Below are 13,495 nucleotides of genomic sequence, written 5' to 3'. Positions count from 1 at the left end.
AAGAAGACATCCCTCTGCTCTCGTAGTCGTTGCCGTTAAATCTTCTGAGATATCCATGATCTTTCGTGGTCCGAAATCGGACGAGCCCCCAAAATGTTGTACTCGACAAGACGAGCACACAGTTCACTCGCGCAAAGACACTTGTTTTCACGCCGCGAAAGGAAAAGACACTCTTTTGTAAAAAGGAACACTAATTTTAATCTAATAACTTTGTACAAATAGATCGTGGCGGTATTATTCGAAATATCTCGTGACAGCTACGCGTTTCAGAACAAAACAAAAGCCAGCCGCGATTTTTCTGTCTAATCGATATTCCTTTGAACAGCTTCTCAAACTTAGCCGAAGAACGAGCATAACAATACGCATATAATTTTTATAAAACGCTATACTTCACTGTACTTCTTCTCTTTTCTTTTTGTTATATGTAACAGAAAGAAATAGAGTAACTGTTTAATAAATCTCATGTGAAAATAAAGGAAAAATAACGCTTAACGTTTCTCATTTTTAGTTCTGCAGAGATTCGTAGAGGGCCTCAGCGGCCGCGTCGGAATTCGGCAGTATAGCATTGCTAACCCGAATTGAGTTTGTCGTTCACTTTAGCATCTCCTTAATGGCTCTAATTTTACCGTCATTTTGATTTTGTGAACACAGTGCGGTAGCGGAGTGCACGTACAGTCGTGAGCTAAAAGGTTGCAACACATTTTCTTTGATTGTTTTTGGAATGTAGACTTGCTCATCTATTAGCGAACGTCATTGGTTCTTACCTGTAGATCCAACCAATTAAGAATCGAACCATCTAACCATCGAAGAAAATGTGTTGCAACCTTTTGGCTCACGACTGTACAATATGTTTTCAGATCAAAGCACATAATTTTATTGTTGCTATTACATGTTGAAAAATTAATTTTATATGTGCCTGGAATATAGAAGGAATCAGCGCGCGTAAGTTGCGTAGCGAGGCCATGAGACGCGGAGAAAGTGCGCGCGAATACCACGAGATGAATTCCGCGTATGATATTAAATTCAATATAAATTATATTTTATGGATGATCTCAGTTTGACGTGTACGCCGCGACAGCAGCCAGTACACGCAATCATCATGCGATTTTAATTTCATTAATTTTTTATTATGGCTATTTTTAATCATGGTGAGAAGTATTACAGAAAGTAAACGACTTTGCGTAGCCGCTTAGGTTACAATTATATAAATTCTGATTTAAAGATGTCAATTGAATTGAATTTATTTTTATATATCAAATTTTTTGTTATAATTAGCATTAATTGTATTTTTGGATTATCTGCATTGAAAATTATATTGGCGCATATATACACATGGTGCGGAAAAATAAAGAAATTTTTGGGCGCCAGATGTAACAGAAGTAATAAGTAATAAGCGTCACAAAACAAGGTTTTATGAACATTTCAAAAATATAGTTTATGTAAATAAATTTTTTTTAGTAATTTTTTTGGCTTAAAAAATTTTTAAGTGAAACTTAAAATATACAATAGTATTGAGGTCAAAAAACGAGCAAATTGGGTGGAAAGTAAATAATTAAAAAATTCTTACATAAAGAACAAGTCTTGTGTTGTGACACAACGAAACGTTTCGGATTTACTTAGCTTTCTTCAAATCGTATAACAATAAATAGTTAACGCTTTACATATTCAAGACAATAAAGTAACAATCGATTAATACATTTTAATTCGTCAAATTTAATCAATAATAAATCGGAGTGCTGAGTCAATGGTTTTCGATCCGTGAGATAGAGAAACTCGACCGTGATACATTTCAAAATTGCTCGTTTGGAAGCGATAATGTAATTGTAGTAGCATCATATGAAAGTTTAACACGAATTCTTTAAAGCGATTGGTACCTTAAACATAGTATAAATAGACCGGACATGCTATGTCAATCGATGAGTGGCACGTGTGAGAGAGACAAACGCCAGGTAATTTTCTCGTCTCTCTCTCTAATAGAAGAAAGTGGGAGAAATATTAAGTGGGAGCTCTTTTCTATAATCGCTTGGCGTTTATTGTGCCAGTCATCGCTTAGTATCGCTTGGTCTATTTTGTTATAACTAAGCAATAACGCAAGGCATGACAACTAAATGAGGTTACCATGTCACAAAAATGTTATAATTAAGTAATACGCAAGGCATGGCAACCAAATGAGGTTACCATGCAACGAATGTAAAGTATTTTCGCAACACGGAGCCCGAAATCCCCAAAACCCGCGAACTACTTGGACTAACGCACGAAAATGCTGATGAACAATTGCGCTAAGCAACGGCTTAGTGCAATGACTTTTGTACAAAAGCACCACCGAAGCGATCAAGCAACGGAGAGTAATTAATGAAGTCGCTTGTGCAACAGTGTGACTCGTCGTATCCAAAGCTACATCTAAGTGTAACTACGCTGTAACCGACCGTGATACAATTATATTTATTGTTCAAAGCCATCGGACTCCTTCATTCTTAATCCTGTCCACCGGACCTCGAGATCCTTGGTGCCTGCGAGCTTAGACTCGCCTCGTGTGTTTGCCGCACAACAATTTATACTATGTCCATGGTTGGTACTTACATTCATACGCAAAAAAAACTTATGGTCAAACAATTTAATAGTCAAAATAAAAAGTAATCAATAACAACAATAACAACAATAACATCAATAACAACAATAATGTACAAAATATGTTGCAATGATTGCGATGCAACATACGTGGAACAAACTAACAAAGAGACAGCTAGGCACAAGAATCAAAGAACACAAAAATAGTATAAAATTAGACCCGTCGAGACATTCAGTTGTCACTGAGCACATTATAAATGAAAACTATGTTTTTGATTGGAAAAATGCACAAATTTTGGACACAGAAAAAAACTTTTATAAAAGACTTATTTCTGAAACCATTCATATAAAAGAACAAAAGAATAGCATACATTTAAATAAAGACACCGAAGTGCTCGACTGCGCTTATTTCGATATTTTAAAAAAATTGACCGCTTAGCTTCTTCTCACAATATTTACTTATTATATTTTCGAACCTTGCGTCGAATCGCACATCAGTCTTAAGCCAGAGCTCACACAGTTAAGTTGTTACATTGAAACAAGTTGATCTGAACTATTGACACATTCACAAATCATTTAAACGAGGTAATTTACTTTTCATTTTGACTATTAAATTGTTTGACCACAGGATTTTTTTTTATGAATACACTGCGTACGTATGTAAGTATCAATCGCTTTAAAGAATTCGTGTTAAACTCTCGTACGATGCCACTACAATTACATTTTCGCTTCCAAATGAGCAATTTTGAAATGTACAACGGCCAAGTTTCTCTACCTCACGGAGCAAAAAACATTGACTTAGCACTTCGAATTATTATTGATTAGGTTTGACGAACTAAAATGTATTAATCGGTTGTTACTTTATTGTCTTGAATACGTAAAGCATTAGCTATTTATTGTCATACGATTGGAAAAAGACTAAGTAAAGCCGAAACGTTTCATTGTGTCACAACATAAAACTCGTTCTTTATATATGTAAGAATTTTTTAATTATACATTTTCCACCCAATTTGCTCGTTTTTTGAACTCATTACCATTGTATATTTGCGTTCAGCACATACGAGCCTATTTTATTATATTGATTAAACCTTAAAACTTTATGAAACAATTTTTTTGCTTCTAATTAACATGATACAACATTTACGATATAATTAATTATAAAATTGCAAGAGAGATGCACATGACGGAACCCACCCTAGATATACTATGTCTGTGCACACATCACGTACTCTTACGATGTATTATGTACAATTTTGTCTGCGGTCCACTTGATTGATTAATCGAAACAAAGAATTTTACAAATTGACCAATCAAAGAATGCGTCGAAGCATTTGTAGCGTCAAGTAGACCGTAGCTATTAATGTGCTCCTGTGCGCATTGGTGCAATCAAATTCGCTATGAGTGAATAACAAAATGCATCTTTTATAAGTATGTACGTTCCGTTTCATACGTGATACGCATAAATTTTTGTTTAACGTTAGTTAAACAACGAGACTAAGGCACGATTGTGCCATCTTTTAGTAAGCATCAAATAAATTTAACTGTTAGGTAAACCTATGCATTTGCACCGAGCCTAAAAATTTTTTAATGATTTATTGCACTCATTATGCGTGAAACAGAACGCATTCTCGGTATACTTCTGTGCAGTGATAAAAAATAACTTAAAGACAATTGACTCTCAACAAACAAAATGTGTAATCTAGTAGCATAAAAAGGCATTTGAGGTTGAGAAAATGTACTTGACAGACTCGTGCTTTGTACAACTTTTTAGCTAATATACATCAAATTTCTATTTTATTAAAATAGTGCAATATTATATTATAATACGTTATTATAAAAGAACTAAAATATTCGTAATTATTTATTTTGGATATGGCAGATACGGATGAAATAAATACACTCCAGTTGCACATAAAAGGTAAAAATAGAAAATATTATCGCACGAAAATAACAGTGACATATACGGCTTTAATATTTTTTATATTTTTTAGTAAACGAGCAAAATTTATCAACAATTTCAGAAAGGTGTAACATCAGCACATTACGGTACATAATTGTGTATTATATTATTAAGTAACTAACAAGATCTTTTTATTTTATCATAATATTTTCGATTCTAGAATTCCTTCTGATCCGTCTTGGCCTAAAATACCTCCACGTCGTCCAAGTAACAATACCAATGAGATTATCGAACCTCCATGCGTGATCACATTGACAGGAACTCCTAGAAAAGGTCGCAGTATAGTGCAAACTCTTGCATCTCAAAGTGTTTCTCGACCATCTTGCGGATATCATACGTAAATCTATATTGCGATCAAGTCTAAGCGCAAATATCACTGCATTTCCATCCCATTCTCCTCCTTTTTCCTTTTTTATTGTAGATGCCTTAAATCAATATTAAGCCAAAACGAAGCAATCACGCATATATCAAAAAGACTACCTAGCTGTTTTGATCCACGTTTCAGAAGGTATTAGTTTTTCATTATTTTTTACGTTATGTTTAATTCAATACATTGACTTGTGTAGCAAATTGTTTAATATAGTAAATGTTAAATCCCATATAATACAAAAGATTGCATCAATATTTCATAAATCTTTTATCTCAAGATTGCAATATAATCTATTGTTGAAATATTACTGCAATATTACAGCAATGATAAAACGTCCGTCTTTAGAAATACTGCAATGCAGTATAACAGCAATATTAGAATATAATACGCTTTGGTGTTTCTAATAATATTTCAGATTATTTAGTAACACATTATAGTAACATATTTTGGCACTTCCAAAAATATTATATCATGTCTTTGAATTAATTTTTATATAGAAGAACTAAAAATTTTACAATTAGAATATTTTTTATTTAAAGTAGAGATATGTTTTGGACCGATAATGTAACAACATAATGATGATGAGAAGGCCTTCTTCGATCGTAGCTGATTTTATATACTTCTTCGAATTCAACCAGAATGTGCGCTGAATTGTTTTTCCGGTCATAACACAGCATGTTGAATAAGAATTAGTAATATCACGATTTTTATTTAATTAATTAATTAAATATAATAATTGATGTTAATTTGCATCTATAAACCTGTTCCCCCCTGAAAAAACTGTATAGAAATTATTGCGAAAAATAACACCCCACCCAGGGTTCGAACCTGGCACCTCCGAAATCTCCGGTCCCGGTGTCTTACCACTTCGACCACTGGGGCACAGTGATACTTCTCGCAATATTCGTATATGAGTGACAACGCATTTGAGGCGCGTGATTTAAAGTAGAGATATGTTTTGGACCGATAATGTAACAACACAATGATGATAAGAAAGCCTTCTTTGGTCGTAGCTAGATCTTAGTGTCTATATTTATTCGTGTGATTTTATATACTTTTTCGAATTCAACCATATTTTATTTTATTAGAATGTGGGCGTAAAATGTCATATTGCTGTAATTTTTTCCTTGTTTTTTTAATTGCAAGAAATAGAATTTTGCCTCGTCCAACTAAAGAACGAGGGAGATAGAGCGTACTACTTGCTAAATATTCTTTTTTACAATATTTTTGAAATATTACAACATTGCTAAAACAACATTGCTAAAAATGAAATATCTGGAACTTTAGAATATCTCTACAATATTGCATATTGCTGCAAGCTTTTATGCTGCATGAGACAATATCTTGCATTACACCATACAATATAAGATAACATTTAGATATCATTAAGATAACATTTCAGAAACGTTAAATTACAACATTGCGAATGTTGAATCAATGTTTCAAAACATAAATTTAATATTTAAAAGATAAACAAATGTTGTACAAACAACATTTGTTTAATGTTGAATATGTTGCACTGCAACTTAATATTTAAAAATATTGTTCAATATTGATTCAATATTTATCGAATGTGTATACAATGTGGATTTCATGTATATTATGTACATTGTATTGTTAAAAAAATTGAATATAATAAATATATAAAATTAAATTTTAAATTGTTGGAAAAAAAATTTTTTAAATTTACACACAATATTAATATTTATTATTTAAATTTTATTCCTCTATTTTTCTAACATGTACTGTACACATTTAAATATATAAAGTACAGTTTTTAGATATTAAAAGAACCAATTTTATTCATCAAGATGTTCTAAATGTATGTCTTTTTCCGATATTTTTAAAACATGTTTTACATTATTTATTTCTTACTTTATTCAGTCTTTTTAATAATGCCAATTTCATTATAGCTTTAAATCTCCACAAATTAAGAATTTCTTATTTAAGGAAGAATATATATTTTTAAACGAGTAATTTCTTCAATACTGTTTTAAAGTTTATTATTAAAAAATAACGAAAAAAATCAATATACAGAATATCCCATTTTAATCTTTATAATAAAATCTCTTAAAAAATATGAAAAATACAGAGAATTGTTTCAGAGAAAAATTATATGATCTAAAGTGGAGAAAATAATAATAAAATTAATTTTTACAAAAAATTTTCCGAGGCCATATATAGACCATTGTTATTTTTTAAATAAAATTATAATTTTGTAAAAATAATATTCCTTTAATTATTCTATATATAAAAACATTAAAACAAAATTATCTAAATATCAGAGTTACCAATAATATATAAAACATTTTACACTTTATTCTGGCATATTTCATCATAAAATATAAAATATCTTGGAAACTATTGAATTTTTGATAACCTCAACGCTTTTATGTATGGAATAATGAGATAAGTCAATTATTGTAAAGAAAACACATAAATATTTTTTTTTTAAATTAACTTTATTACGAAAATATTATGTCGAAAATATCACGAGATATTTTATGACAAAATATAGAATAGAGAAGAGGATTATGGAATATTATATTGTTTCTTAACAATAAATTTTTAAATATTAACGCGACACAATCGAATAAAACGATTTTAACCAATGTCAGTTTATTAGCCACAAAGTTTTATTAATTACCCTATTGATAGAAATTCATCAGGTATATAGAACAAACGTAATTTACAATTTACTAAAGACAGAAAAAGCGATGCGTTTGTGGAATAGCAGGAGAATCGTGAAAATAACAACTAATGTCATGAAAGGCACTTTTATTTATAAAAAAAACCTTAACTACTGATATTTTGTAGATTTTACTCATAAATAAGTGCTATAAAAAAATTTTACAAACATTTCATAAAATATATTTCAAAAAAAGTGCTTTTAATCACTTTTTTTGCTTAAAAAATGTTTTAAACAGAATTTAAAATTTTTAAACAATGTCCTCATATAATCGACAAATGTACCAAATACTTAAATAAGGAGAAAGGCTATACCAAACAAAAAGAAATATTTTTTAGCTTAATAAATTTTCAAGTACATTTACAAATATTTATAAGATTCCCTGAACTGTATGCTGCATATTTGCTGGATTTAAAATACTTTTTAAAAAGAAACCAAAAATGTAATATCGCGACAATTAAATTGTTAATCAGTTTAATAATTTTGATGCTTATATGCATCTCTACTATTCCCCCTTATCCCGAAAAACTATAAAGAATTTATTGCAAAAAATCTCAAGGTCAAGGTTCTTTCTAAAAAACTGTGCTTTAAATCCGGCAAGTATGTGTCACAGTTTGAAAAATCTTGCAAATGTTTGTAAATTCTAAAATATTATACGAAGATTTGCTTTCGAGCGATATATATAGCTTGTCTCGTTATTTAAATGTATTAAAACTTTTTAAAATAATTCCTTTGCTTTTACTAAATTATACAACGTTTATAATGAGATTGTAAAGTCACGAGAGAGATGCATATGGCGGACGACCATACTCCACAACCGTAACCTACATATAATATGACTTTTTCAACGCGAATTATAAGAAATATGATATTCCACCACCTCAGATATATTCCACAATTGTTGTTCTTCTTTTTATCAAAACAAATACAGTATAGTACAATTCCATACAACAATACAATACCTCGTAAACTATTAAATGAAGTTTTGAAAGCCTACAACTTTTTTCTGAATATATTCTTGATTGAATCTAGTCCTGCGAAGATAAAAGGGGTGTACGGGTGGTCTGGGACACCTCGTGTGTGTGTGTGTGTGTGTGTGTGTGTGTGCGCGCGTGCGCGTGTGCGTGTGCGCCTGCGTGTGTGCGTGTGCTGTGTGCGTGTGCGTGTGTGTGCGTGTGCTTGCGTGCGTGCTTGCGTGCGTGCTTGCGTGCCTGTACATATGCGCGTGCCTGTACATATGCGCGTGCGTGTGCGTATGTGTGCTTGTTATGCGTTTTCTTCGTGGCGCGTTTTGAAAGAGAAAAGAAGGAGGGGAGAAAAAATAATTTTTTTTGTAGCCGTATTTTTCTCCGTAAAGCATTTTCTTTTAATGATCTATGAATTGTTTTATTCTATTTGTATGTACCCGTATGTACCCGTATTTTTTTCCGCCTCATTTTAATTGTATAGTTTACGTCGTCGTGTTTTTCTATTATTAGATATGGTCCGATCCATAGTGCTCCTAATTTTTTTTATCTTTTCCTTCGCAGTGTTTTATCGTAGAGTAGTACTTTATCTCCGATTTTATAAGTTGTTTCTTTTGTTTTCCGGTTGTAGTATTCTTTTGCTTTGGTTCTTTCTTCTTTGAGGTTTTCTTGTGCTATTTGGTTCGCGGCTCTTAATTTGTCTTTTAGCTTTTGCGCGTGGTCGTCGTAGCTATACATTGTTTCCGGCGTCTTTGACAGCGCCATGGGTAACATGGCCTTGTTCCCATACACTAGCTTAAACGGGGTGTCCGGTGTGCGATGTCGTGTTAAATGCGAACATTGCGTAGGGAATCCACTCGTCCTAGTCGGTCTGTTCTGCATTAATGTAATGGCGTAGGTATTCCGCCAGCATTCGGTGAGAACGTTTCAAACTTCCATTACTTTTACGGTAATACGCCGTTGTTTGCACCTCTTTATCTGTAATAACTTACATATATTTTTAAATAGATCACTTACAAAATTTTTCCCTTGATCTGTGAGTATTATTTCGGGTATTCCATGTTCTAGTATGAATTTTGTTGTAAATTTTTTTGCGATTGTCGCCACTCCTTGGTTAGGTACTGGTATACCTTTTTCGAATTTTGTTAGGTTAGGTTAGATTAGGTTGTCCTGGAATGTTAATAAATATTTATTATCTGAGGCTGTCATTGTTAGCGATCCTACTATGTCTAGGGCGCATTTTTGAAATGGTTTTTCTGATGTGTCTGTAAATTATTAGTGGCGTCTTTTGTTTTTTCGTCAGTTTATTTTTCTGACACTTTTCACATTTTGCGATGTGATTTTCCACATCTTTTGTCATGCCCTTCCATCTGTGTTCCAGTTTTAAGCGGTTTAGCGTGCGTTCCTCTTGATGCTCTTCTAGGTGCATTGTGGTACTTGTATAGGAGTTGTTTTTTTTCTTCCTCTATGTATTCTTTTTCTTTCTGCTTGATGCTGTTCACCTGACTTGTGCTCGGGTTTCTACTTAGGGCATCGGCGCTTGCATTTCTTTTTCCAGCTCGGTAGATGACCTCATAGTCGTACTTCTCTAACTTGTGTCTCCACTGTATTAGTTGCGAGTCTGGGTCGTTTACACTGAACAGCCATGTCAGCAGTTTGTGATTTGTAATAATTTTAAAGTGAGTTCCGTATAAGTATGGTCGGAATACTTTACCGCCCATACAATGGCTAATAGTTCTTCCTCTGTTATGTTGTAGTTTTGTTTTGCTTTGCTAAGATTCGGCTAGCGTATGCTATCGGACGATTTTGTCCTATCGGCCTTTGTGACCAGGGACGGCAGAACAGAAAATTCCCACGTATGGTAGCGGGGAAGGTCTAGGGGGAGGGGGGGTAGGCAGGCGAGTGCAAACTTTTTGAATATATTTAATCCATTTATATGTTATTATTATTATATATTATATGTATATATATTTTCAAAAAATATATAACGTTTTAAATAAATTTTAGTTGAGGTAACGTTTCAAATAAACACTATAAAGTTTAGTTAATACTTAAAGATTGAGGCCCTGAGTTGATTGATGAATTTATCTCGAAGAATTCTAAACGTTTGCATTTTTGCATTAATTCGAAATATTAAAGCCCGATTGCACCAACGTCGCATAATATTTAACCTTAGCTTAACTTACTCTTTATCTCTTTTTAACTGTCCCTTTAGAAAGAGATGAAGAGTGAGTTAAGCTAAAGTTTAAATATTATGCGATGTTGGTGTAACCGGATCTTAATATTTCGAATTAATGCAAAAGTGCAAACGTTGCAGTACGTTTTGAATTCTTCAAGATAAATTCATCAACCAACTTATCTAAATCCAGCTTCTTTGTCATGCCATAATGAACATGTAGAATTGCAATGTTATTAAGACGATCTTGCAACATTGTAGAAGTGTTCAGTCGTCTTAAACTGGAAAAACTTTGTTCATTGGTGCAAGTGGAACCTGGTACAGTCAGGAGCTGAATGAGCTTGAAATATTCTGAAACGAGAGCAGCACACCAGTCATTGTTCTCGAAGTATGTTACTACATCTTTCACATGTCTCAGTTGAACATTTTTTCGTTGAATTATGTCCAAAAACATCTGACGATCTCGGAGCAATTTTTCTTCTTCAAAGTCATCACCATAAAAATCGATAATATTTTTCTTATCTATATCTCCACCAATAGAGAAGGTTTCAAGTTCATCGAAATGTGAGAGTGTACTCGTTTCAAAACGTTCTTTTAAAGACATCAAAACTCTGTCGAACACTTCGTAGTACATCCTTGAATAGTATTCTTTTGGTGTTTTGAAGGTATGAGCTTTATTAAAGTTTGAGTCAATGTGCTTAGAAACTGTTCGAGGGCGCTTCAACTTGGGTTCTTCGAGCCCAATTACTTCAGCTCCTTCTTTAGACTTTTTCCAAATTAATTCAAACTTTGAATCTCGCATAGCCTCCAAACTTATCATGACAGCATCCACTTTTCGGTGTGAATCGAGAGCGCAAAGATTTGACTCTTGTAGTTCCTTGTTGAGAAGTTCAATTTTACTGCTGTCGACTTTCCTGTTCATTTTCATTGCACCCAAGAATTGCAAAGCTGCCATGTAATTTATTTTTTGCTGAAGCCTTTTCAGCGAAAAAACTCGCATACACCATCTAAAATTGTTAAACAGTAAATAGTGATTAATCATATTCGCACATATTACAATGCAACAATATGTACATTAAAATACAAATAAAGACCTAGTCGGGCAATATGGAGCAATGGTTAAAACTTTTCCAAGATTCTCCTCATCATCTTCTTTTAACACAGCCTCTTGAAATCCCTTATACTCGGCAAGACGTTTTGGGGAGTCCCAAATAAAAGTAATAAGGTCTTTGATCCCAACTTGACTCCAACAAAGTTTCTGGCAGTAGTAACATCTTGCATCCTGAACAACCAAGTTTAGCCTGTGTGCGTTGCAGTGTACAAATACAGCACGTGGCTCTTCTTTACAAATATGAGTTTGCAGTCCCGATATTTTTCCCGAAACATTAGATGCTCCATCGTAGCATTGGCCACGTAATTTTTTCATGTCCAATCCACACTCAGCAAATACATGCTTAACAAGAGCATAAATCGTTTCAGATTTGGTATTTTTAGTATCATAAAATCCCCAAAAAATTTCTCTGATAGATAAATTGTCAGATACAATCCTGATGGAAATGGAAACTTGTTCCAATCTTGCAATATCCGACGTTTCATCAAGTGTAAGAGCGAAGAAATGAGCTGCTTTGATTTCTTTTAAATTCTGCTACTTTATATTTGATGCCATGAGTTCAAGAATTTCATTTTGTATATCATGAGATGTCCATTTGTGTCCTTTTCGATGTAACCACGCCCTTAATTCTAATATATCCTCAGATCTTGCTTGAAGGATTTCATTAAAGTTTGAACGTTTATTGCTGCCATTGCCTCTTAGTGACGAGCCTTGCAGAGCTAAAACTCTGATAGTACAAAAAATTTTCTTCAATGCTATCCTATTTTCCATCATTGTTTTTTGATTCGCAACTGACATGTACTGAACAACTCTCACAGACTTCAAACTTAGCAGTAACTCATTAGCTGCTCGATTCACTTTTTTCATGTTTAGGCAAAGATAAATATGCATTATTCCATAATGTGAATCCTGTTGTCACAAAAGCTTTTTTTGCAGTCTGACTGTTTTGATTATTTGGCAGTGCAAATTGTTTTTTGACAGTTTTTGTGCAAATTGAGCAAATTCCTTTTTTATTATCTCTCAAGAATAGCCAGGGATACATTTTTGCTAGCGTCAAAAGGAAGCTTGAGACAGAACTTCTAGAAATAAATTTCCAAAATTTAACATACTAATAATGTTGCCAAAAATATGAAAAAAAAAAAAAAATAAGAAGGGGAAACATACGTTTATTCTTTTCTTCAGAAACATCTAAAATAGAGCTAACACTTCTGGCATTGGCAAAAGTCGACTTCTTAGAGTTTGAGGTTAATTTAGAAGTCGCATTAGTCGCAGAAGTAGATAGCATATTATTATTAAAAGCGTCCAAACTAAATGATGTCGCTAGTTCCACATTGAGGTTTGGTTGCTTGCTTTTCTTCAGAAGGTATTTATCCATAACCTTACTAATACCAATGCTTTGCTTTAAGATACACGAATAACACGAATGAGTGACGATGGTGTGGCTGCTGATTCGTCCAATTTGATCACGTGACCTCTTTGCTGCATGAGTTTGCAGCACATGAAATTATACCTTTAGACTATATGTATGTACAACGTATGTAGTACAAAAGTACAACAATATGCAGATCACTGCCCAAAACTGTCGAATAGGCAGGCAGACCGATGATATCGACTGAATTCAATCCTCGATCTACTGACAAGGGGAGGACCAGGTGA

At 33.0% G+C, this 13,495-nt stretch overlaps 1 protein-coding gene across 1 annotated transcript; it reads right to left on the bottom strand.

Moving 5' to 3' along the window:
* Positions 1–9,874: 9,874 nt before the first annotated feature.
* On the bottom strand, positions 9,875–13,214 carry LOC120357707 (zinc finger MYM-type protein 1-like). The gene is made up of 5 exons (XM_039448959.1): positions 13,004–13,214; positions 12,378–12,684; positions 11,823–12,275; positions 10,908–11,735; positions 9,875–10,187 (listed from the first exon to the last, which is right to left on the bottom strand). Exons 1-5 carry the CDS (start codon positions 13,212–13,214, stop codon positions 9,875–9,877), a joined length of 2,112 nt encoding a protein of 703 aa, XP_039304893.1.
* Positions 13,215–13,495: the final 281 nt, after the last annotated feature.

The sequence above is a fragment of the Solenopsis invicta genome, chromosome 5 (genome assembly GCF_016802725.1).
Source record: "Solenopsis invicta isolate M01_SB chromosome 5, UNIL_Sinv_3.0, whole genome shotgun sequence".
Taxonomy (NCBI): domain Eukaryota; kingdom Metazoa; phylum Arthropoda; class Insecta; order Hymenoptera; family Formicidae; genus Solenopsis; species Solenopsis invicta.
The sequence above is the reverse complement of the archived record's forward strand: the minus strand, read 5'-3'. Positions and strand labels throughout refer to the sequence as shown.

Coding starts and splice junctions, on each gene's coding strand:
- LOC120357707 (XM_039448959.1), bottom strand. CDS start 13,214: ATGGATAAATACCTTCTGAAGAAAAGCAAGCAACCAAACCTCAATGTG. Junction 12,685..13,003: donor TTCTGAAGAAAAGAATAAAC/GTATGTTTCCCC, acceptor TGAATCGAGCAG/CTAATGAGTTACTGCTAAGT. Junction 12,276..12,377: donor CTCATGGCATCAAATATAAA/GTAGCAGAATTT, acceptor CATTTCCATCAG/GATTGTATCTGACAATTTAT.